The sequence below is a fragment of the Zosterops lateralis genome (genome assembly GCF_965231275.1).
Source record: "Zosterops lateralis genome assembly, chromosome: 1".
Taxonomy (NCBI): domain Eukaryota; kingdom Metazoa; phylum Chordata; class Aves; order Passeriformes; family Zosteropidae; genus Zosterops; species Zosterops lateralis.
In genome coordinates, this window is record NC_139762.1 from 25,357,712 (window position 1) to 25,381,598 (window position 23,887).

General features: G+C 39.0%; 1 protein-coding gene across 1 annotated transcript in view; it reads left to right on the forward strand.

Annotated features, from left to right (window-relative positions):
- LOC310919063 (putative acyl-CoA dehydrogenase 6) overlaps positions 1–23,783 on the forward strand; it is a gene marked incomplete at its 5' end in the record, with an annotated part of 81,389 nt that extends 57,606 nt beyond the window's left edge. Inside the window, 5 exons of the mRNA XM_083878203.1 lie at positions 3,321–3,488; positions 8,681–8,854; positions 14,510–14,671; positions 14,796–14,946; positions 21,825–23,783. Coding sequence (XP_083734329.1) covers positions 3,321–3,488; positions 8,681–8,854; positions 14,510–14,671; positions 14,796–14,946; positions 21,825–21,915 — 746 coding nt within the window. The 3' untranslated portion in view covers positions 21,916–23,783. The remainder of the gene's footprint in view (positions 1–3,320; positions 3,489–8,680; positions 8,855–14,509; positions 14,672–14,795; positions 14,947–21,824) is intronic.
- Positions 23,784–23,887: the final 104 nt, after the last annotated feature.

Sequence of the window (23,887 nt, forward strand, 5' to 3'; positions counted from 1 at the left end):
ACCCCAAAATTTCACATGCTGTCTATAATGGCACAAATATGTTTCCAACCCTAGTAGAAGTACTCTCCAATACATGATGTTGCACAACACCTTGCAGACTTGTGAATCCTGTGATTAACTGTGGATCATCTTCATTACCAGTTTGCTATTGAAACATCACAGGATTTAGCAACCACTTTTACTACTTTGTGTCTGAGTACTGGTACTTGGCATTTTGAATTCCTTTCTTGCTGGACCACTTCAGTTGTCTGTGTTGGTGATGTCTCTCAAGTTTGCGTCACAAATTTAATTAGTGTAATCCTATCCTTTTAAAGATCATTAATGAAAATATTCAGTAGGTTTTGTCCAGAGGCTGATATACAAGGAGAGGCTTAACTAGTACTCTCCCTGTGCATCAGAACTTCCTCTTTTAATGTAACCTGATGCAATTTCTGCTTTGCCAAGTTCCTTATGCACACATCCACTTTTGTCCTAATTATTTTCTTTTCAAATTTTAACTCATAGTTACCTAGTATTTTATTTGCTTGAATCCAAGAGGATTTTTCTCTAGAAAATCCAATTTCATAATAAATCAGGTTGGATTTAAATAAGATACCATTGGTAAATTGAATTCTCTTTTCTTTCCAAATGTATTTTGAGGCTGTACAGATTGCCAAAGCCAACAACCTCTGTTTTCACTAACTTCGGTTTCTGTACAGTCTTTCTTGTAGGTGTTTTGCTTTGTCAACCGTATTTTGAATCTGCCTCTTTCTCCTGTGAAATATTTCTTTTTTTGAGGTATCATCTATATGCCTCTTTTTTTCCCCATCCTCTTTTCATTTCTGTGGCTGAAACAGTTTTGTTTGTCACCACAATCTTCTTTGATTTTGTTAGTTTTCATCTGCAAGATTTAACTTAGTTCAACCTGTTGCAGTACTTATCTTCTGATCTCAAAATTGTAGCTTACTTTCATGACTAATCTGGTTCATTTCCTGCAAGTCATTTCCTGGTTTTTGAAGTAATTCTTCATTCAGTTAGACTTGAAGGTATTTCTTTAAAGTTTTGCAGGTTTTTTTTCCTATGCCGATGATGTAAATTTCAGATATATGTTCTTCATATTTTACTTTAAGGATGTGTGTTGCCTATCTTTGACTGTAATACTGACCTTAAAAGTTGAAGCCAATCTTACCTTTAGTCAAATCTATTTAGATGCATGGCCGGACTCGAGTGCAGTGGAGAAGAAAATTGAGGGTCAAATACGTGTGATTGGAACAGTGATGTGACCAGCCCTGGTTGCTTATATAGCCCCAGCTGTATCATTCACCTCTGGTGATGCCTTGTGCTCTTTCCTAAAAGGGCTCCTCAAAGCATGCTGTGTAAGAAGTTGTGAGGGGCAGTGGTGTGGGCCTGCAAAAATTAGTTATGGAGCACCCACTGTAGTAGCCTTTCCCCAGAGCTATGCTCTATCAGGGAAAATAATTAGTGAAATATTCCAGATTATCTTCATAGTCATATTCCTGAGTCCACTTGACCATAGCCTGCTGTATTTTAATCATAAAACTCACATATTGATTTGATCATCTTTCTTCTAATTAAAGAGAATCAGTTCTTCATCAGATCATTTGAAATAGTTGTTTCTCAAGTGTTTGAAACAAACTGTGAAGAACTGAATCTGGAGTACTTGAACATTCTCATTAGTAAGGCATTTGTTCTTTAATCTGTATTTGGGTGGTTGGGCCTCTGTGATGCCATGCCTGCAAGAACTATTTACATTTGTGGTAACATCACAGTGCTCATTGTTCCTTTGCAGACCTTCTATGGGATTTTTATCTAATCTTTTCAGTCACTGTTCCCTAACAAAGGGATGTGTGATGTAAATCACTGTGTATGCTCCCATCCTTGTCACACCATTTCAGTATGGTCGTATTTCTTATTCCAGCTCTAGTGTGTCCTTCATTTGTTATTTAGTCTCCATGTATATGAGTGTCCAATGTCTGTGTCCATGTATTATGAGTGCCAGTACTTTAGGTTACTTAAGTTTCTTGGCATTCATTATTATACAGATTTCATATCGAGTCCCTTGGGCAGATTTGCCACAGTCCTTTCATTGGGTGAATTCCTCTGTGTCTGCTGGTTTTACCCACATGATCACTATCTCTTTCCCTTGCTGTTCATCATTATCAGCTAGTACATTCCTTTAGCCATAGCTATATCCCATACTTCCTTATTTTATACCTTACACAATTTTCTCCCTCATTTTTTTCTTTGCCTTCGTTAACAAGACTAATTTTCAGCCATGCTGACCTCAGTTCTAGTTTATCTCCTAAATGAAGGTCAGATACTTGAGTTTCCTTTTGGTTTATGTTTAGAGCCCTAGGGAAGAATGTGCATGTGCAGGCTGAAGTGATTGTGTATGAAGGTGTAACCAGATGACTTAAACATGCCTGCCCACTCCACTTGGTGTCTGACTCCTACCCTCCAAGTCTATGATTCCCCTTCAGTGGATGGTCTCTCATGGATTTCGGAGTTTTGTTGGATTTACAGGTTCTGTTAGGAGTGTGGTAGGGTTCTCTTATACCATCACCTACTTACAGCTGGATATCTGTTGGAGAACCTTCATCAACTGGGGTTCTTGTTGAAGGAGTTCAATTGCAGGGAAAAGAAGACAGCCCTTTGGAAACTCTACTGGAGGATAAATAATAACTAATGATTCTCTCTGGCTGTCTGTTGCAGCATGGTGTGAACCATAGCAGATGAAAATAAGATTTTTTTTTCCCAAGGTGTATAAATAGCAGTATTTAGAACTCCTTCATGTCCAGACACTCATTGCATTCAGACTTGTCCTTTAATAGTTTACCAGCTTTGAACATATCTCAGCACTGTGACCAAGAGCATGCAGGAAGTGCATGTTGGTTTATGTTTATACCTTCACAGGTATCAAGGCTTGTGTTTGTTTAAGTCATGACTCTGGAATTAATGGCCTCCCCAGGGCTAAGGTACACAGTAAGAGAAACTCTAATAGATTACCTTACAATGAAATGCTTCTGTCCCAAGTTTTTGACCACTACATTTATTTAGGAAGTTTTCTGCTCTCATCCACTGGGATGAAGACTCCATGTAAAGGAACGTGGGAGAAGTGATCCTGTTTCCCTGGCTTGCCTTCCAAGAGTTGTCCAGACTGATTTGCCTTATGGCCTGGAGAGGTTATAGGATGGGGGAGTATGAGGGAGAACCAAATAGTTTTCTGTCTGAGAGCGAGAGAGTGACCCTGGCAGTCACAGCTGGACCAATATACCTCTCCTTCACAAGAATAACCCTTTGTTTCCTGTGTTTTGAGACAGATATCAAGACAACAGCTGTGAGAAAGGGTGATGAGTATGTCATAAATGGTGGGAAGATGTGGATTACGTCTGGGAGCCAGGCAGACTGGATGTGCCTCCTGGCAAATACCAGCGAAGGACCTCCCCATCGAAATAAATCTCTCATATGTCTGCCAATGAATCTACCTGGTAATAACACAGAACTCCTTGTCTTTTCATTTGATTCTATTGGTGTGTTTTGTATGCCTAATACAAGAAGGAAAGATGTTTAACCTCTCTTTAACCTCTCTAAAATATGTTTACAGAAGTTGTTCAGATACATTTTCATGGCAATGATTCATAACTGTATGAAAGTAAAAGGATAAAGAGTTTAGAGATTTCAAACTTGGGAAATACCCCTCAAAACAAGCCTGGTGGGCTTTTGCTGAAGAGAATTGCAGGCAGATTCAGACTGTTCCATGGCTGTGCTGTGCAAAGGGATCCCTTCAGCAGGGCACTACTACCTGTTAAATTATAAAAATAGTCTAAGAGTTAAATGTGGGCTGGAGTGAAAGATTCAAATATCCTGGAAGTAGGGATTTGGTTTTGAATAAGACTAGCAATTCAGACATGGCAGAAATACATCCTGAGCTAAGGGTACCAGTTTCAGTGGTACAGTCCACACAATGTCTGTTCCTGAGTAATCTGCAGACCCTGCAGAATGCATGAGTGCTGTATGCATAAAGAATATCCTCCAAAGAGGATGCAGTTAAAATTGTGTGGTGGGGATCTTTTGCAGTTTTGACACCTATTCAAAAGTTTTTAAACCTTTTCAGGTTTCACTCATTTTAATATTTTTAAATATGCAACATATTAATTTATGCACTATAAAATATATAGTATGTTTAATATTTAATTTAAAATATTTATTTTATGCAAATAGTTTAATACTAAAACAGTTTAATACTATTTAATAATTATTAAATTTAGAACATTTAGTGTATATTAATTCATTTATATATAAAATATTTATGCTCAAGGTTCTTTTGTTCATTTAATTCAGAGTATTTTACACACAAAATATGTGCCATTATTGGCATTTCACATGTAGGAACACCACCATAGCAGTGAAGTGAGGGTCTGTATGTTCACTTAATGGATTAGACTGAGAACAAAACCCAGGTCTCCAGTGTTGCTAAAGAGGATGATAAGAACTTCTTAAGGGAATGTCTTTTAAGGGAATTTCAGCATGGAGTAAGTCGAGAAAGTGAGTTGCCTTGGGAATTGTGAGCTTCTACTACCTCTGCTCATGCAAGAGAGGCTTTGAATGGGAGCTCATGGAAGACAGACCTGAGCTGCTTCACTAGCTATGAACTTCATCCTTATTGAGAAGTGATGAGCAAACATGAAACTTACAGCCACAATTTCTCTGAATTTACAGGTAAATTCACTTATCAGCCATCTGCTGATAAATAAATGAAGTCTTTCTTGTGATTTTTCATGAAAAGGTCAGAATGCGAATACAGTACTACTTCTCTGAGATCAATCTTCCTAAAATAACAAAGCAGCTGACCCACTATTTGTGGCAGATAAAATATACAGAAGTTGGTTTAGAGGTTTTCAGCTATTTTGTTTACTCAAAAAGCACGAGTTGTCATAGGTCTAGGAGAGGGGAGATGTTAGATCTCACAGCCTACACACATACCTTCTTTACCTGCAATAAAGAGTAGAAAAATAGCCTGAGACACCTTAAGGTGATTTGCAGAAGTATAGAAGTCTTCCTAGGAGCAAAACCTGTGCTCCTCAAAATGCATGTGTATTAATTCTTCTGTGATTATACGCATATTTATCTCCAAAGGGGTCACAGTACCAAGATTGGTGACCTTTTGAAATGAAGTATTAAGACTGTTGATTGTACTCAGTGGGTGAGTCATATCAGAAGTGAGGTTTTTCAGGAAGCTCCATCTGGTTTGATACATCCTAAGGATGTCTGTCCGCTAAAGATTGTGCTCCATGGAGGGCAGCAGACCAGGGCTGTACGGGAAGTGTCTGCAGAACATCACCGAATGATGCACTCTCGAACGTCTGTGGATGTATGTGTGTCAAAGCTCAAAAACAACTGCAATTGAGAGCAAATGTGTTATGTCTGACTCATCTCTGCAGGCATCAGCCTATACGGCTGGGAAAGGAAGGATCTGTGGTGTATTTTTGCTAAAAATCTAAGTTGTTTTGTATTTATATAGTGTGGTGGGGAAGAAAAGAGAGAAAAATATTTTAAGTCTGAAAGTGAATTATTAATTTCAACAATTGGTAGTTTATTGAATAGACAAGTAGGATTTTCTTCTTCTAATTTTAGTTATATATACTCTCTAATCTGGGCTGAAGCAAATCACGGTCTAGATTTGACAGATACTGCTGAATACATTTCTCATAAAGGAAATTTTGGATGACAGCACCATGGATCCACAATAGATATCCAAATTAGGTGAATACTCCTCATACAATAACAATGTCTTTAAAAGGCAGCTGAATTTTTCATGTAATGAAAGAGAATCTAACAAGTTGCAGAATGTCTGTTTGTATATAGACAAATGGCTTGCAGCCCTCATCTGGTAACTGTTTGTCCTCTGATTTGTCCTCTGAGTCCTCAGATAGCTCTAGGGGAGGTTGCAAGGAGGAGTTAATAAAGAGAAGAGCAACCAGAAAAAGAGAAAGAGCATGTTTCTTGGATTGCAATTTAAAATGTGTCTGTTTCCATTTGTAATGGCACTAAATAGTATCAGGAGAGAGCAACTGCCTTTCTCTTAAGATAGAATATAGGAAATAAAAGAGATTGTCAGAAGGCTGGAGGAATGGGAGAAAATTAAAAATCCAAGACACTTGGAAAGAACTTCCCAGGCAGAGGAATATCAATGCAGCTCAGTGATGCTGGTGCAAGTAGTTCAAATGGCTCTCTTAGAGTGATTTTAGTAAGTCAGGTGCTTGGCCTTGTTAAATTGAGATTTGTGAGTTATTGTGTGTGATTTATTTAATACAGATGAACTCCAGGATTTATCTGGGCCCGTAATTTCTACTGCTGCTGGCAGTTTTTCATTTGTAGCACCCCTTAAGAGGAGAAGGAAGATAATTAAATGGAAATTTTGATGCCCCCATAGTGGCCAAAGAGATGATTATGTAGTATTGTCTTCCACAATGTAAAGCATGTGCTAGCCTCAGAAGGGGCATCACATGAGACTGATGCAGCTTGGTCTCCTTGTGGATGACAATCATGAATTAAGAGCAAGTGAAACTGGTAGGGCATGACAAAGGGGGATGCTGCTGGACTCAGGAAAATTGAACACACAACCTGACCTGGAAGAATTACAGGTAGAAATCATCTGCACATTTAGCTCCTCTGGCCAAGCCGGTAAGAGCTTTCTTCAATAGTCGTTGCTGTCTGTGGATCTGGGAAGTAAACAACAGGATTGATTTAGCAATATAATAAACTGGCAGGAGTTGTGCTTTCTTGAGGAGAGTCCTTTTAAACCACCCACTAACAAGAGCAGTAAGTGCATCTTTGTATGGGTGAGGAGCAGTGATTGCATAAAGCCAGTTGGCTTTAGACCATACATGATCTCTTCGACTCTCAAAGAAACCAAATAGCAATATTCCAATGGGAAACAATGTTCCACATTTTGTCCGGGCTTGTAAACTGCTCTGTGTGTGGTTATTTAGCTCTGTTTTTAACATGGAAACAAACCACAAATGCTTTTTTGGCTGACTGAGTACAAATTGATGGGTAATTTTCAATTCAAGAGTCAAGAACTTTTATATACAGCTGTCCTGATTTTATTCCTGCCTTGATCATATATCAAAGCAAATCTTCCTAATACATAATCTGTTTACAGATTGGTTGGTGGAGAAAAAAATCTTGAGTGGAACTTGTGGAAGTCTGTGTGGACCTTGTTCTCAGAGCAGTCTTGGCATTTGTAAATACTGTCAGTATTTCATCTCTGTGAAGAGGTGAAAATTTCCATAACCTTATTTAGTGCAGCCAGAGAGAGTAAATTTGAAGGAAATGACTGCCAACTTCTTCTGCCTGCAAAACCAAAGTAATTTTCATATGGCCAAAGGCCTCTTGTGAGTAGAAGTTGAGACATCTGTATTCGTTCAGAAAGAGATGTTCTCTGAAAGCTGTGAAGGATAGCCAGATACAAACAAGTACAGAGGGCCCACAGCAATCTGTGGTGACCAACCAGCTTCTACTGAGCCATGCCAGAGAGTAGTAGGGGACTGAAAAAGAATAAAGAGGAAAATAACAACAGAATTCCTCCTCATCACAAAGCTGGTAGGAATAACATGTATGTGAGTAGTAAAAAGGTTTAGTTTTCTGGCAAAGATACATATGCTGAGTTGGAGGACTGTTTTGCTACATACACGGACTTGTCAGATGTAATTAATGTGTTATGCACAAATCCTTATGCCTGGTTGCTGTCCTCCTTTTGCTTTTGAAACATTCTTGAATTTCACTCTGAATATTTGAATTACCTCCAGATCAAGAGGGAGATAAAAGCTGAAGACAGGAGAATTGCCACAGGAAAACAGTGAGTGTCTGATAAACTCTCGTGGCACAGTGGTAAGCCATGCTTGCATCTGAAAAACAGCAAGAAAGAACTTGTAGCCATGAAAAAACAATGGGAAGGAGTCCTGCCCAGTGTGACGAGGTAGCTGAACCCTTACTTGGCCAGACCTGAATGAACCAGGTTCATCTTCAACAGACCAGTGCATGTAGGGTCAGAGTCAGTGCTATGCAGAGAGCTCTGTGGGGAAGCAAACCCTCCTCACAAACATACACGCATGAAAACTCAGAGTGATCACTGTACCAGAAAAAATCAGCTTAGGCTAGGAAGGGGAGGATAAATGAAGGAGGGGAAGAAGAGGATTTCCAGAAGGAGAAATACTCATAGCTGCAGCTTAAAACATAGCTCTGCTTTTGTCCTTACTGAATATTTGTGTACTGTTTCATAGCAGTGTAGGCACTTGGCAAATACTGCCAAATTGAATTTCAGCATTTTATTATAATGCTAGATAAAAATCAAACATAAACAAATGAATATTACGTTGTTTGAAGACCTGTGTGGAGTAAGATTATTAGACTAGTAAATATTTATTATTTGGGCACATAATGAAAAGTGGGACTTTTACATTTAAAGTTTCTGATTTGCTGGTTTTAATGAAGTGGAAAAACCTTTTAAAATAGGATTTGGGCCATTTTACTCCAGAATACTGTTATGTTTTTCCTAAAGGTATGTTTCACTGTTGTCTTAGAACATACATTCATATCTGCAGACTTTTCTTTCTGAAAACATTGTATTTGTGCACAGTGCTTCTATTGTTTGTGGTCTTTCTCTTACACTTTTCAGGCATTCAAATTGCTAAAAAGATAGACAAACTGGGTATGAGATCATCAGACACAGCTCAGATCTTTTTTGAAGACGTAAGGGTTCCCTGCAAAAACCTCATCGGTGAGGAAGGAAAGGGTTTTACATACCAGATGTTGCAATTCCAAGAAGAGCGGCTGTGGGGCGTAGCCACTGGTAAGTCATCACTGGCGCTTCTGCAGCCGGGCAGGGATACAGGGGTCAGTCTTCTCATGACTAACAGCACTTTTCTTGCCTTGTAAGTTGTGATGACCTTTTAGGATTTGTTTTTGAAATCAGCCTGGATATAGCCTGGATATATTCCCTTTCTGTAGAAAACCTGAAGCAGAAAATGTTTTGTGAGCCATTGCAGAGGCTCTTTTTGACTTGTTTCTTTTTCTTGGTATTTCTCTGCTGATAAGAAAATACGGCATCATGTTATGTCTGTTACAAATATAGTGCAAAAGCTATCAAAATAATAACATGAAATAGATGGTGACTTTTCCTGTAGTACAGTGAACTATGATTCTTATTGAGGATTTTAGAAAATTAACTTATTGGCTGGATAAAGAAGTGATTCTTGCAGGATGTCAGAGCTTTGTTTTGCAGAACTGTTTTACATCTATACACTTTGGTTGTAAGTGGTACAGCGCCACATTCCTTTCCCTGAAGTTATATTTTCAAAGAGTTTATGTTACTCAGAACTCAGGCTGTACTCAAATCCATGTATTTGGGTTATATGAATTCTGGATATTCCAGGAAACCAGATCCAAGTCTGGATTGTCTATTCTCAGCCTGAAAACTTTCTCCCTACCCCCCAGTGTTTGCTTCTTCAAGTTGAATATAATGTGGTTCACTGCAAGAAGATTGGTCCTCTTTAGATTTCAGGGTTGTCTAAATGATGTCACTGTATTCATGCTCTTGTGCATTCCCTGTCTGTCACTGTCTGTGTGTGGCTGGGGAATTGAGCATGCTAAGAAGTGGTGTTCTGATTCAGTGAACAAATAAAGAAAGCACTCACTGTTATGGGTTCGTCTCAGACCAAATATTTTGGAGTTCAAATGCCTTTTTAAAAAATCAGCTTTTAAGACTAAGTTCTTAGTTCAGCCTGAGATAAATCATGTACATGTGAGAGTAGTTTTAGCAAAGGACAAGATGTTACACTTGCCAAGGATGTCACTGCAGACTCAGCCAAGCAGGAGTTGTGATCCTACCACTACTTCTACTTTAATTGAGGTGCATACAGACTGCAAGGATGTGCATTGTGCATTTTAATGCTCAGTTTGAAGTCTAAATTAAACAAACCATCAGAAGCTCTGCGTTGCAGTGAGACTCCCCGGTCAGCAGAGTAGCCGGCAGCATTAGTCATGCCCCAGGCAAAAGTGACGCGCACTGACAGCATCAATACACAAAGCCTGGCAGGTTAGATCACTCCTGCTGAAACCACGGGCAGCTTGGTGCTGTCCAGTCTTGCACAACTGCCTGGCTGTCGTTGTGCTCTGCCAGGAACTGGAACATCAAGTTTCAATTCTTTCTTTTTTTTTTTCCCCAAAACAACACAGCAGGAGCAGGTGAACCCTTGCCCTGGATGAGCAGCTTGGGAAGGGCATCTCTCCTCACCTGCTATGGCCAGGCAGGGGCCATGAGGGAGGAAGAGTCTAGGAGCTCACCAAGAAGAGGGAGCTGCCTTCTGCAGTGGCTACGGCATAAACCTTGTTGGACCTCTTGGGTTTGCTCTTTTTTCAACTATCTGATATAAAATGCATAAAAGCACTGGCAGCAGGGACTAGACCCGTGGTTTGGGCCAAGCTGCAAACTTCAGTGATCAGCAATTGGGGTAAACAAGAAAAAGAGTAACCAGAAGGGAGCCCTTACTTGATGGGTGCAGTTTGTTGTACCACAGGATCTAGGTGTGTTAACTTCCAGTCCTGTAAATGGTTTCACATATATTCAACCATGACTGCTCTGCTAAAGCCTCAGATGGGCTAAACAATGTAAGTGCCTTCAGTAGTTTGTGTTTAGGTCTGCATGTTTAATCCTGGTCTTCACTTCTGCCTCTCGGTAGGATATTTCTGTTCCTTCCCAGTTCATGACTGTAACACTGAAAATCATCAGTCTGCTTTGAAACGGTTTAGTGACAGTCCTGGCATCCTCACTTTCACTGCTTCCTTTAACTTGGAAAAGGCAGTTGGCTGCCACTCTTGCCTGTTTTTCCTTTCTGGGTGTTATTTTGTGGTGTTTGGGGTTTTTTGTTCTGTTTCTCTTTGTTTGGTTGGGGGAATTTATGCATTTTTATTTTAAAGTACCACATGCTGTAAAATTCTTTTTTATTAATTATTTTCTATGTGGCCAGTATCTTTCTTCACCTTTTATTTATTGTCTTTTAAAAATCTATTTTCAGTCAAACAGGTTTAAAATACAAATGGGAAACTAACTTCCTGGAATTGCAAAATTTGGTCCCAGGTGTGGTCTCTTCTTCTGAGTGACACATTATCAAAGGCATTGGTCAAAGTCACTGTGTTTCTTGCTTCACGGAAGGAAAAAAGGTGCCACGTGTCTCCTATGTTGTGACACTTGGTAAACACTGTCCCTTCGAGGACATATTGCACAGATCACAGGAAAAGAATGTTTCTATGGCAAAAAAAGCAAACAGTTGTTTTGTGAATTGCTTAACTCAGAGACAAAGAGGGAGTTCAGTGTGCATGTGAGAACAGAATGGCACTTTTTTAGAGACTTCTGCACTTTGCTCCTGCAGCTTCAGTTTTATGAGCACCATTGAGTCATGGCCAGTAAATGGGATGACAGATCCTTTTGCATGCGCAACAAATGTTCTTGAGAATCAGATTGCTTAGCTTAGAGCTCACTGTATGTTTCATTAGAAAGTGATCAGTCACAACCTAAGAAAAATACATTAATTTCCTTTTCTTTTGAGAGGAAATATAGCAACAAGACAAAATGTCTTTACAGTGAGCAAAATTTCAAGCGGAATAATGTAAGTTGGATGGAGATACAAGGAAAAGAATATTCTGCATTTGGCAACTTCAAGTGCTTTCACAATTCTCAGCCCTGTGGTAGGCCACACATTCCTTAGGCTGCCCTAGAGTGACATTTCCTGCAGTGCTGTCAGTGGAAACCCATGGGGCTAAGTTTGCCTGAGGATGTGGGGAACACTGTATAAAAAAAGGAAACAAATACACACACACAAAAAAAGGGTGTTCCCTATTATGAATGACATTTCTCTGAATTCATATGACTGGCAAAGTGCTGTGTGATGTTATCTTGTTGAACATGGCTGTTGGCTGTCATGGTATACATGGTATGCTGCATTTTGGTGCTGCTTGCTACACAGCCAAGGTTTGCCATGTTAGAGCTGTGCTCAGAGGTCTGAATACCTCTTGTCAGCATCACAGAATGGTTTGGGAAGGGGCCTTTAAAGTTCATGATGTCCAACCCCTCCACCACAGGCAGGGACACCTTTCACTAAACTTGGATTGCTCAAAGCCCCATTCATGCTGGCCTTGAACATGTCCAGGGAATGGACATGTCATGGGGCATCCACAACTTCTCTGGGCAACATGTTCCAGTGTCTCACCACTCTCATAAGGAATTTCTTAGAGTCATAGAATGATGGAATAGTTTGGGTTGGAAGGGACCCTAAAGATCAGGTAGTTTGAATTCCAAAATACTTTTCTTTATGTTCAGTCTAAATCGACATTCTTTCAATTTAAAACCAGTTCCCCTACAGGGTCTGGTAAAAACTCTGTCTCCATCTTTCTTGTAAGCTCCCTTTATATATCAAAAGGCTACAATAAGGCCTCCCCAGAGCCTGTACTGCTCCAGGCTGAACAACCCCAACACTCTTAGTCTGTCCTCATGGGAGAGATGCTCCCGCCCTTTAATCTTCTTTAGGACCCTCCTCTGGACCAGCTCCAACAGATCAATGTCTGTTTTGTATTGTGGGCTCCAGAGTTGGATGCAGTACTCCAGGTGATGTCTTGGGAGAAGAGAGTCAAGAGAGAGAATCATGACTCTTGACCTGATGACCTCTTTTGAAGCAGCCGAGGACAGTCCTTAGATTTCCTCTGTCTGTTTCTGTGTGCAAATGACAGTTCCTGAAATAAGAAGGGCAGTAATGGCAGCAAAGGAAACAGGAGGATGGATCAGCAGGGGCAGTGAATTGGAGAGGTGGACACTATAAGAGCAGTTTTCCCAGAACCCCAGTCTGAGGGAAAGGGACAAGTGGTGCCTGGATACACCTTGCTCTTTTATTTCTCAAGCTGGAGACCATAGACATACAAGTAAAAAAACTGTTAGTGTTATACATGCTACAGTGTTATATAACATTGTCCTTTGGAAGGATCTCAATTTCTATTCAAGAGATGTTCCTCAAAACAGAAATTTATTTTCCTGTCCAGAAAGGCAGCATTTGGGTGACAGCACAATGTGTTAACACAGAAGAAATGAGGACATTACTGTATATGCTCTTCTGAAAACTAAGCATTGTGGTTAGTTGTATGAGAAAGGAGGGGAAGATACTTAGGTAATGAGAAAATCTGATCACACTACGGAATGTGGAGACATCATGTGAAAAATGGTGCTCTATGGAAGTGATGGTGAATAATCACGGCAGGGGCAACTGGTGGGAGGCAGAGTCAACACAAGAGAGCAGTACAGAGATGAAATTTAAATAGCAGTGATCTTGAAAACAAAGCAAAAAAGATATGTGGAGCCACACCATGCTCCTGCAAGGGACAGTCATGTGAGTAATTGGCAGGTAGGAAAAGGGATTTCACAGTAGTCTAAGGCTTGGGTTTATTTTGCATTTCACATTCAGAGTTTTGTGGTTTAGATTCTAAATGCAAATTGATGTGGATATGCATATTTTGAAAAGAGAAAATGTGACCCTTCTCATACAGCTAGATTTGTGAAATTATGCCCTGCTGCTTATCATAGTAACATGGGTCTGTGTTTGCCAAACAAAATTCTCCACACATTCTGTACCTGCTGTTATCCCAGCTACACTGCAAGAGACTGATAGCTTAGTCATTCACTTCAAGGCTGGTTTGCCTTGGAAAAGAAACTTTTCCCTTTTTTTCATGTTTAAAATGGGATATGTCTCAGTTTGGGCAAAAAGAAGCAGTAAACTAGTTCTGCTTTAAAGCATTGTCTGCTGCCTCTCTCACCTGTTTTACAGCAGTACCTTATTTTCATTCTGTTTCCATTAGGAGAATTATTTAATGTTTCTTTTAAAGTCAATGTGAATTTTTTCTTCTCTATGCTGGGATCTGATCACAGAATGCAGATGTAAGAAGCAGTCTATTTGTGTTTCTTGATCTCAGAATAAGTTTCTGCCTTCTCCCTGAAGGCTTTCTTCAATTTACATTTCTACAGCGTTCCTCACCAAGCATACTACACTGTCTGCCTTCAGATTTTTTTTCCCAGGATTTTAATAAACCTTCAGGACACAGGTAGCATCAGAAGTAGCAGTTGCCACAAGCTTTTGCTAGGGCCCCAGATGAGACACTAAGCATAAAGTTTATCTCATAATTTCGGTACTGCTTTCTATGACTCTCCCTCTTCCCTACCCACTTCCCCTCCCTCTCTTCCAGGTTTTGGCAGTTTGGGGCTCGAGTGAGATAGATGTCTTCAAGGTACAAGGGGTACCAAACTCTTCTCAGAATTGAAGTTTCACCCCAAACTGAGTGTACAGAACAATTTGCTTTAGAAAACCTAATATGTTGGTTGTACAATGTGAAAAAAAACTTCTTTTTCAACAAGAAGCTAAACAGATCTGACAAGATGATATCTCATTCTGTGCTTTGTTTCTTACAGCCCTGATACCAATGGAGACTATTATACAAGAGACTATTGAGTACACCCGGCAGCGGAAGGTGTTTGGGCAGCCTGTCCTGCACAACCAAACCGTGCACTTCCGCCTGGCCGAGCTGGCGACCGAAGTGGAGCTCCTGCGCTCGCTGCTGCACCGCGCCGTGGGTGAGCTCCCACATCTGCTCCCCAGATGTGCTTCTCTTCGGGCAAGGAACCTTGTCAGGCTAAAGGAACATGGGGAGGTGATTTCCAGAGTGACTGCTTTTTTATCTCTTCTTTTTTTTATTAGCTCTCTATTTAGAAGGCAACGATGTGACAAAATTTGCTTCCATGGCTAAGCTAAAGGCAGGTCGTCTGATCCGTGAAGTGACTGATAGCTGTCTTCAGTTTTGGGGAGGCATGGGATTCACCAGTGAAGTTCTCGTGAGCAGGTTTTACAGGTAAGGGAGTGATGCAAATACAAAGTGACTTTAACTGAAATTTATCCTCTTTAATGTCTTGTTAAACAATCACCTACTTCAAAAGAGCACCAGAGCCTCACCAGTGTGAATGGTCTTGTTCAGCTTCATAGCATGTCAATGAAGTGAGTTGTGGATGCAAGAACACCTAGTGCAATTAACTTTGGGTAGATGTGTCAGAACTTAATTATTCTTTTGCCAAGTCTTGTCTTTGCATTACAATTGTGAAGTTTGAGCTACCCACAGGTTAGCTTAAATGTCAAATGAAAGAGGAAAACTCAGTATTTTCCCTGATGGTCTTCTGGTATCTGCCAAAGAGTAGGAAAACGGGGAGGGGAAATTGAGAGCTACCAACCAGCGAATTTTTTTTCTCTTTGCTTTTTGTTTGCTCGTAATCTTGATTACAAGAACAGAAGTAAAACCAGAAGCTTTTTTCCAAAATGAATGAAAATCAGCTTTATCTTTTTCCCTGGATATGTGTGAAACTGGAGTTTCCCACCTGGCTTCTACATTAGTCTGTTCTGATAGCAGTCGCCACCTGCTTAGTCACACTAGATACTGTGTGAGACATACGAGAGATGTATTTGTGTCCAGAAGTTCATTAAAATGGTACAGAGGCCTTCTTGCAAATTAATTGAAGTCCCTTCAGATTTTAGTCTCTATCTACTTAGAGAAAAATTCTCCTTAAGGAAACAGTTTTCTTGGTATCTGGCCTCAATGTCTTATATTTTGTAGAAGGACCAAAATTGACTTTGGATTCTCTTGCAGTAACAGCTTTCTGTATAGCCCTTCCATAGACAATACCTAATCCAAAGTTAGCCATATCAGTGGTTCAGTTACTTGAAAGTTTTGGTAAATGTGTCTGTGTAAAGTGAGAGCAGAACACTTGAGAAAATCTGCAAAAAGCTTGTTTCTTCTTAGGTAGGTTGAGCTACTTTTTTTATTTTTAATAGTATTTTGTGAATAAGAATGCCATTGCAGTAAGTCAATAGATCCTCAATACTTTTGGTCTTCAAAGGTACAGATGGCTTTACGATGGTGGTTTTAAGCCAGCTGTCAATATGATGGTTTTCCTTATTTTTTTTTTTTTTAACTTATTTTAAAAACTAATGGTCACTGGTGGTGGAGATGTTAAGAGCTACTGCAGTAGGCACTCAGAATAAAATGAATCCGCGTCTTCCAGCACTTACTGTATATGTTGTAGTCTGTACAGATTATTGTGTACATGCTTTTACATAGATTTAAGATTTCTTAGCCCAGAATAGTAGTGCTAACTGTGAGCAGGGCTTTTCTGTGTGGATTCCAGAAAGGTTTCTAAGTATGCCAGCACAGTGACATTTTTCCTTAGAAGAAGTCCAGAGTGTTTCCTGTTGGTGTACACAGTCAGCTGGCTAAAGAAATTTATCTTTCTGCCTCTAAAACAAACACTGTTATAAATGAGGCTAAAGACAGTGTGATATTTATACTCTGAAATTTTCTATGAATCAGTAAAATTCCATCATTGAGTAACCAAAGGTCCAGGAAGGAACAAGGAGAGTTTTACCTGAATAAACAATTACACGCTCAAGTCAGAATCTTGTTAATCTGTAACAATAAGCAAAGCAGCAATTTCCCTAAAGCTGTTCTTTATAGTAGATCAGTCTGAGTAACCATTCACGTCACTGGGATGTTTGTCCAGTAGCAGCAGTATAATTGCACAGCAGGACATCTAGTTCTAATGTACAAACATTTTTTGTAGCATTATCTTTATGAAGTTCCCAAAGAAATGTTGGTTAGTCTTCAACACATCAGGCTGTTACTCACTCCTCAAAGAACACACATCACAACACATGATTAGTGCATGAACTCTGAATTTTAGTTATTAGTGTCAGTTAGAGATGATAAACAGAAATGGCACAAAACTGTTTGCCAACATACTTTATTAATGTCTGTCATTTAATCATTAACATTTTAAACTTTGTAGAACAACTGGCATTTCTTAAGTGCCTGTTCTCTAGAAGGCATGAAAAGAACTGCTTCACCATGTAGGTGTCTGTACTGGGTTGGTTTTATACATGTAAATGTCTCACTTGTACAGATTCAAATAAGGAGAATAGGTTAATTTAAAAAAAAAAAAAAAAAAAAAAAAAAAAAAAAAAAAAAAAAAAGCTTAGAGCCCAAATATCAAAAGGTTTCATAGAAAAATACAAACCAATATAAAGACCATAAAGAATGGACTTTCCAAACTGTACCCTAATAGCAGGATTCTGGAGAAGGAAAGCACTAGCCTGGAGTCATGCTTGTTTATTTTTCTCTCCCCTGTCTGAAAGACCTCAAAGACATTGTGACTTGGCAAAAGTCAATTACTGAACAAACCTGTCATGTATATGAAAACCCCAGGTTATGACAGATCAGAGGAAGGATACCTTTTTTAGTATTAAGATTCTTGCAATTTTTCAGATTTCATGAGTTTTAAAATATTTCAGGTAGTGATCCATATATTTTAATAGTAAATGTGTGCACTTCAGTTGCTACAGGAAGAACTTACATGGTCTTCTTAAACGAGTTTGGTTTGTTGGGTTTTGTTTTTTTTTTAAGATTATTCCTACCTGCTAAACATCATGTCTAACTGCTTCCAGTTCTTACACGTTTTACTCTTGTGGGCTGTGATGGGAAGAATGCTATCATTTCTTTACTTGCTACATTGTGAAAGACAGTAGTGAAGGCAGTAGTGAAAAGTATTGACTACTTGTGAAATAGAAGTGTAAGTAGCATTGCAAATGCTGCAGAAGAAACACATTTTCATTTTTCTCCTCAACTGTCGCGTAATTATTGCAATATGAAGGTCTATTTGTAATTGAGAATAGTTGAAAAAACAAACTTCTGTATAATTTTAACTGGATTTTGTCATAAGTAATGTATTTCTGTCTAGATTTTTTTTCCCCTTCAAATATTTCAAAAGTTCATTCAGTTTCACTTTTTGTCATTTTTTATTGTCTTTCATTCTTTACAAAACATGTCTAAACTTGAGTGAGTCCAGACAACTGGGAGGGTTTAATCAGTTTTTTTCATTATAGCAATTTACAGTTGTACCAAGCAAAATGAAACCTATCCAGTTCTGCTGACAAAAACAATTTGCTTTGAAGTCTGTAGCTAACTGCTGAGACAAGACTTAATACCAGTTCTTGTCATCTGTGAAACAAAATCTTCAGTTTCCACCTCTTTCTGCAGAGGCTTTGAGACAGATGCCTGTCTACCACTTTGGTTGACTTTTTTGAGTACCTCGAGAAGGAATTTAGGAGATGAAGCACATGACATCTACCTTTAAGACAGCAAATCAAAGCAGATAACTGTACAGTGATGACTTTTAAGCAGAGCTGTGCTTTACTCTCTGCTTTATGTTCAGAGCAGGCCAAGGTGATGCCCATTCCCTCATCTTGGCCTTCAGAATGTCCCTGAGGGGGAAGGGACAGGGTTATGGGAACTGGCAGGTATGGCTGTGGGCTCTGCCAGCCCACAGGGTCAGAGGCCTGCTGCACTGCATGGCACCAGCTCAGACTCTTCTCTCTAGAAAAAAGCCTCCTTCAGATTCTGCTTAATTTGGACAGCCTATAGGTAATCTAGCTGAGTCTGAAAACGGAAGAAGTCACAAAATATTAGGCTTGAGGGTTCATCAGTACATTTTTTTGGAGAAAATTCTTGCCAGTAGTAAAACCGTAAAATAGTAAAAACCTAAAACTCATTGGTTATGAGAAATAAAAGGTTAAAGGTTTTGTTATCAAGTGCAGTTTGTGCTGAAAAGAAGCAGTGTATGAATGGCCTGGGAAGCAGTGCTACTCTGAGCCATGCAAACCTTGGTAAGGATTTACCAATGGCCTTCTAACCAGGGAAGTGGAGAGCAGCAGCTCTGAGGGACTGCTGCCATAAAGCCAGGCTATTAGGGGAAACCTGGGCTAAAGTCACCAAAACTCTCTTTCTTCCCCATGTCTGACTGGCACTGATCACTGCCAGAAAAGGGAGAGAAAATTTCTTTGTTTATTTTGGCAGGAGTTTGAAGTTTTGTGCAGACACTTGCATCATAGATAGTGCAGCAGGCTCCTTTCAGATTGTTTGGGAACAGAAAGGGCTTCAATCCAATTCCATATGGTTTTCCAGAGGAAAATGAAGTGTAGAGCAGCTCCCAGAGACGGCCCAGCTTCTCAGCTGTAAGTAATAAATGGTAGTGGAAGGCACACTGCAAACATGATGAGATTTTACCAGCCTGAAGCTACAGACAGATGTAGTGTGCCATGAGGTGCATATAGCACATTTCAAGATCTAAAACTCTGCTTGTGCTGTGAATGGGTTCCTGTCCATGCATTATAGCTAGAGAAATCACACACAGCCGAGAGCTCAGACTGGGATAAAGACCAGCCCTGATTTTCAGGAAAACTGGGACCAAAAGTTTTAGGGGCAGGGTAATAGACATGGCTAAGTTTGTGCAAAACAAGGTCCAAATGTCACTCAGAGTGCAGAGGGGTCAACACCAGCCAACAGAGGAATATTAAACTGCAGACCATTTTGAATGACACTGTTCAGAAATACATTTTCAGGCTGTAAATTAGATGGTTCCTAATCATTAGAACAACTTTGTTATCTCAATACCTTCAAATTAGGGTAGTCCAAGATTAAAGGGAGCTTGTTTTTTCTCCTTCAAGCAGTGCTTTACATATTTCTGAAGGCTGTATGACATGGCTTCTGTGAAGATGAGAAGCATGATTTGACGATGTGGATGGCATTTTTTTTTTCCTGTTGCTACCTAACTAGAAGTTACTGATAACCTGGATTGAGTTTGGTGGGTGGGAATGGCTCCTCACCCTCCCTCCTAAGTGCAGTTTTTTAACTTGACATTAAGGAATTTTTTGCTTTTATTCACTGAAATGTGGATTAATTTTTACCATTTATATCTCTTAATTTGGTTGAGTGAAGTCTTATAATCTACAGTGAGTATTTCAGAGACATGGGATTTCCTGAATAAAAGGAAACACTTCACAGGGACTATTTTAGAGGGCTAGAACAAAATAGTTGGATTTCTCTCCTTCCTCAGGTTAATTCCCACTCTCTAAAGAAAACAGCATTCAACAACATTCAGCAAATAGCCAGAGCTTTGGTCCCTCAAAATGACACCTTTATAAACTGCCTGGTGTGCTGCAGACTGGTTCCTCATAGTCTTTCCCCTTGGTCAGGGGGAAGCCACCAAAGGTTGGTGCTCACCTCAGCAGGGCTGTGGGTGGTTCATGTGGCAACAAAGAGGTGATGCAGAAATCAAAAGCCTTTACAGCTGTATCCTAACAATGTCCCTTACAAATGCAATTAAATTCCAATGTTTATATATATTGAAATGGTGTTGTGCTGTATTAATAATGCATTCTTGATATAATATAACTATCAAACCATAAGCATACATTAAATAATGGATATACAAGCTGACTTTACTATGTCCTCTTCCCCAGCTTCCTTACAGAGTTTCTGGCAGCATAGTTAATCCCATGGTTTTGTTTTCTTATGATGAAAGCGAGTTTCTTTCCCCGAAGAGGGCTGCTAGATTAAAATCGTTTGCGTCTTTTGTCATCTTAATCTGCTTAAATTAGGGGGAAACCTTCTGTCCTGTCTCCCCAGAGACAGTCAGCATTAGTCACCTGGCTGTAGATTCTGTAAGAAATATTCCGTATCTCACCCATAGAGACCAAAATATAATTATCACCAAATTTGTAAAGATACACATAAGCACAACATACAAAAGATATTCTGGTTTTTTGAGCTGTGTCTTTATATGTGACAGCTTGACTTGTCTGTCACACACACCACCAAAGGCAGATCTTACCACTGCCTATTTGTAACTTCATATAAACAAGCCCCATGTGTCCAGGATTCCTGCTGCAGAGAGGATTTCTATTGACATCACAGAGGAAGGAGTTCTTAGGATTAAGTTACTTGCTGTTGCTACAGTGAAGATGCCAAATGCTGAGCGCTGGCAGGGGCTTTCTGCAGCTCCACAAAGCTTGACAGCACTAAGAACCTACCACTGTTCCAGGTCTGCTGCCTTCAGCAAGGCCCACAGGAAGGTGGGGAATCTTCAGGTTACTAAGTAGAGGTAGTTTAAAATTGTTTTGGCAGTGTTATTGGTGGTGTTTTTTTCTTTCCCCCAAAGGAGGTAAAGTGTGAGTAAAGTTGCATGAGGCTGCAGTAGCACACTCTGGTCAGCACAGGGAACCCAGGCAATACCATTAAGGATGATCTAGTGATGATAATGGCAGGTTTTAAATGAGTGTGATTAGAAATATCAAATCAAGAGTAAATATTCTTGAAGCAGCCATTAATTTTTTAAAGCACAGAAGCTCTATAGATTATATAAAACTATACTAGAATACTATAAAACACTACTTGCAATATTATACAATGTAACATCAAGGTACTATATTACACTAATAAGGCTTTAACCAGATCTTACATCGCCATTAGGAAAAGCTGGATTGGTTAAAAATCATGAATGGAAACTTTACCCTTTCTGTGCAATTCTCTAATACCTCATGTGCTGGTCAACTCTTTTACCATAGTTAAGCAAATTTAAGTGCTGCAATGCTTTTTGCTGCTGGTCCTGGAAAAGCTCCCTCCCCTCCTACAGTTCAACTGCAGGCTTAAGCATCTACAGGTTTGGGACAGGACCAGCAGGGGTTTTGTGAGAAGCATCCCAGACCAGCTGCCCAGGAGCCAGTGGATGAGGTGTTCTGCTGGCACGTTGTGTTCGTATGCAATGTGTAAGTAATTCTGGGCAAGTTCTCCAGCAGAGCACCATCAGAACAGCACACAAATCTTTAAATCCACCCTTTATGTTTCCACAGGGACTTCAGACTGATGTCAATAGGAGGTGGCACAGATGAAATCATGCTTTCCATCATATGCAAATATATGGATATACTTCCAAGAAAATGACACATCTCCACTCTTCCTTGAAAATTAAGGAAGCAAGAGCATGGCTTGTGCTGCAATCTGAAGATGACAAGCAGCCAATACTCTTCGAGTGGAAAACAGTAATTTTGCCATTAAAATGCACATCAAGGTCTTCCACCATTATCACTGTGTTTTCCAGTGTCAAATTTTTGTTAATATGAAGCACTCTGAAAGCTTGTAGCCTCCTGCATTCTGTTATTTTCAGTGGGTTACTTAAGTTTTCCAATGATGCATGCTAAGCACACAGAAAAAAAAATGTGGTTTTTAATCAAGCTTTAACTACACTTTAGAGCATCTAAGATGACAGTAACAAAACAGAACTTCCACACGAATGGAAGCTATGCAGCTTAATGTCATTTCAGTATAGCTTTGCTTTCAAGATGAACAATTATGTCACAAATGATTCCCTGCCATAATGAAACCCCAGAACAGTGCCCTTCCTCTCAATTACAGGTACCTTCCCTATCTTTCACTTTCAGCAAGCAATTATCAAAATGAGCTCTGTCTTTGCCAAATCCGTATCAATTTCTATCCACTCTGTCATGGACTTTTGGTGATGGGAGTAGTGTTAAATTTTAATTTTCAGAATTGTACAAACAACTGTTTAAATGTATCTGAGCTTGTGTAGGCCTGAACTTCAGCAGCAATGTACCATGTTTTGTGCATAATTATTAAGAAAAATATTAAAAATAAACACTTTAATATGAAAACTGTCCATAATTACTTAAAGTCTTCCTAAAACAGCCATTTAAGCTGGAAGAGGCAGCCTGTATTATTGATTTAAAAAATAAAAATTGCCCCTTAAAAACAGCACCATTTCCAAAAAAATACACTAGTCTTCTACAGTAGAAAAAAATGTATATAAACACCACTAGCTAGGATAACACTACAGAACACTTTATTTGTAAGTTCATAATTGGTTATTAATGGTAACACATAATACAATATTTCTAGAAAAGTTTTTCAAAAATTGTAGATACAACTTCAATATTTAGGAAACTTAATTTTTTTGAATGTTAAACTCAGCAATGTAATAGCCTCAATGATTAGAAACCACTTGGTGAGCCAAAGCTAAGTCTTCAAAATAAAGTACCTTGATGTGACTGCACCTCTAACAAATTCATCATAATATACTTTAATATAAAATTTAAAATATCTGCCATTGTATTTCAGACATCATGCATTGTAGATTTAGGAACTATCACTAATTGAAAAGTAAACATACTAATGGTAAAAGTTCAGGTGATTCAATGGAATCATTTCAGTTTTAAATACTTTAAATATAAAGAAAATATTTGTGCTGGGTCCATATTGGCTGGTCCCAATGATGAAAGGCATTTGCTTAAAAGAGTAGATGTGATGTCACATTTAAATTAAAAAATAAAATTCCAGTTTTAAGTAACTTCTTGCCAAAACAAGCTACTTAAACTACTAAGTTTAAGCTATTTAAACATTATCAGATCTAACCACAAAAGTAATTTTTGGGGGTACCATTATTACATTTGCTAGATTCAGGCCAGCCTTTTAAAAATCCACAGGTAAGATCTATTTAGAAAGATCCACATATTCTTTGTGCTTTTGCAACTGAAATTACTACATGCCTGGAACTGGAGCTCTAATTTAGAGCATGGCCCAGAATTAAAAGCAGAATGAAAAAGAAAGCCTTGAAATTCTGCAATTATTTCATTTTCAAATAACCACTGTTAATTTTTTCAATCAATTCTAAAAACTATTTTCCCCTTAAAAAATCATCCCACTACACTAGCAGTTTCTGCATATTTACAAATAATCTCCCCAAAACAGGGGATGATGGAAAAACTCTGATACATTAAGAAAACTATATATAACTTCGCATTAATTGTTAATGCAATTTACAACAATTTCACTGTGTTTTATCCACAAAATGTGCCACTTTAAATCAATGTCTTCATTAACTAAGACTGCAGTTGAAATT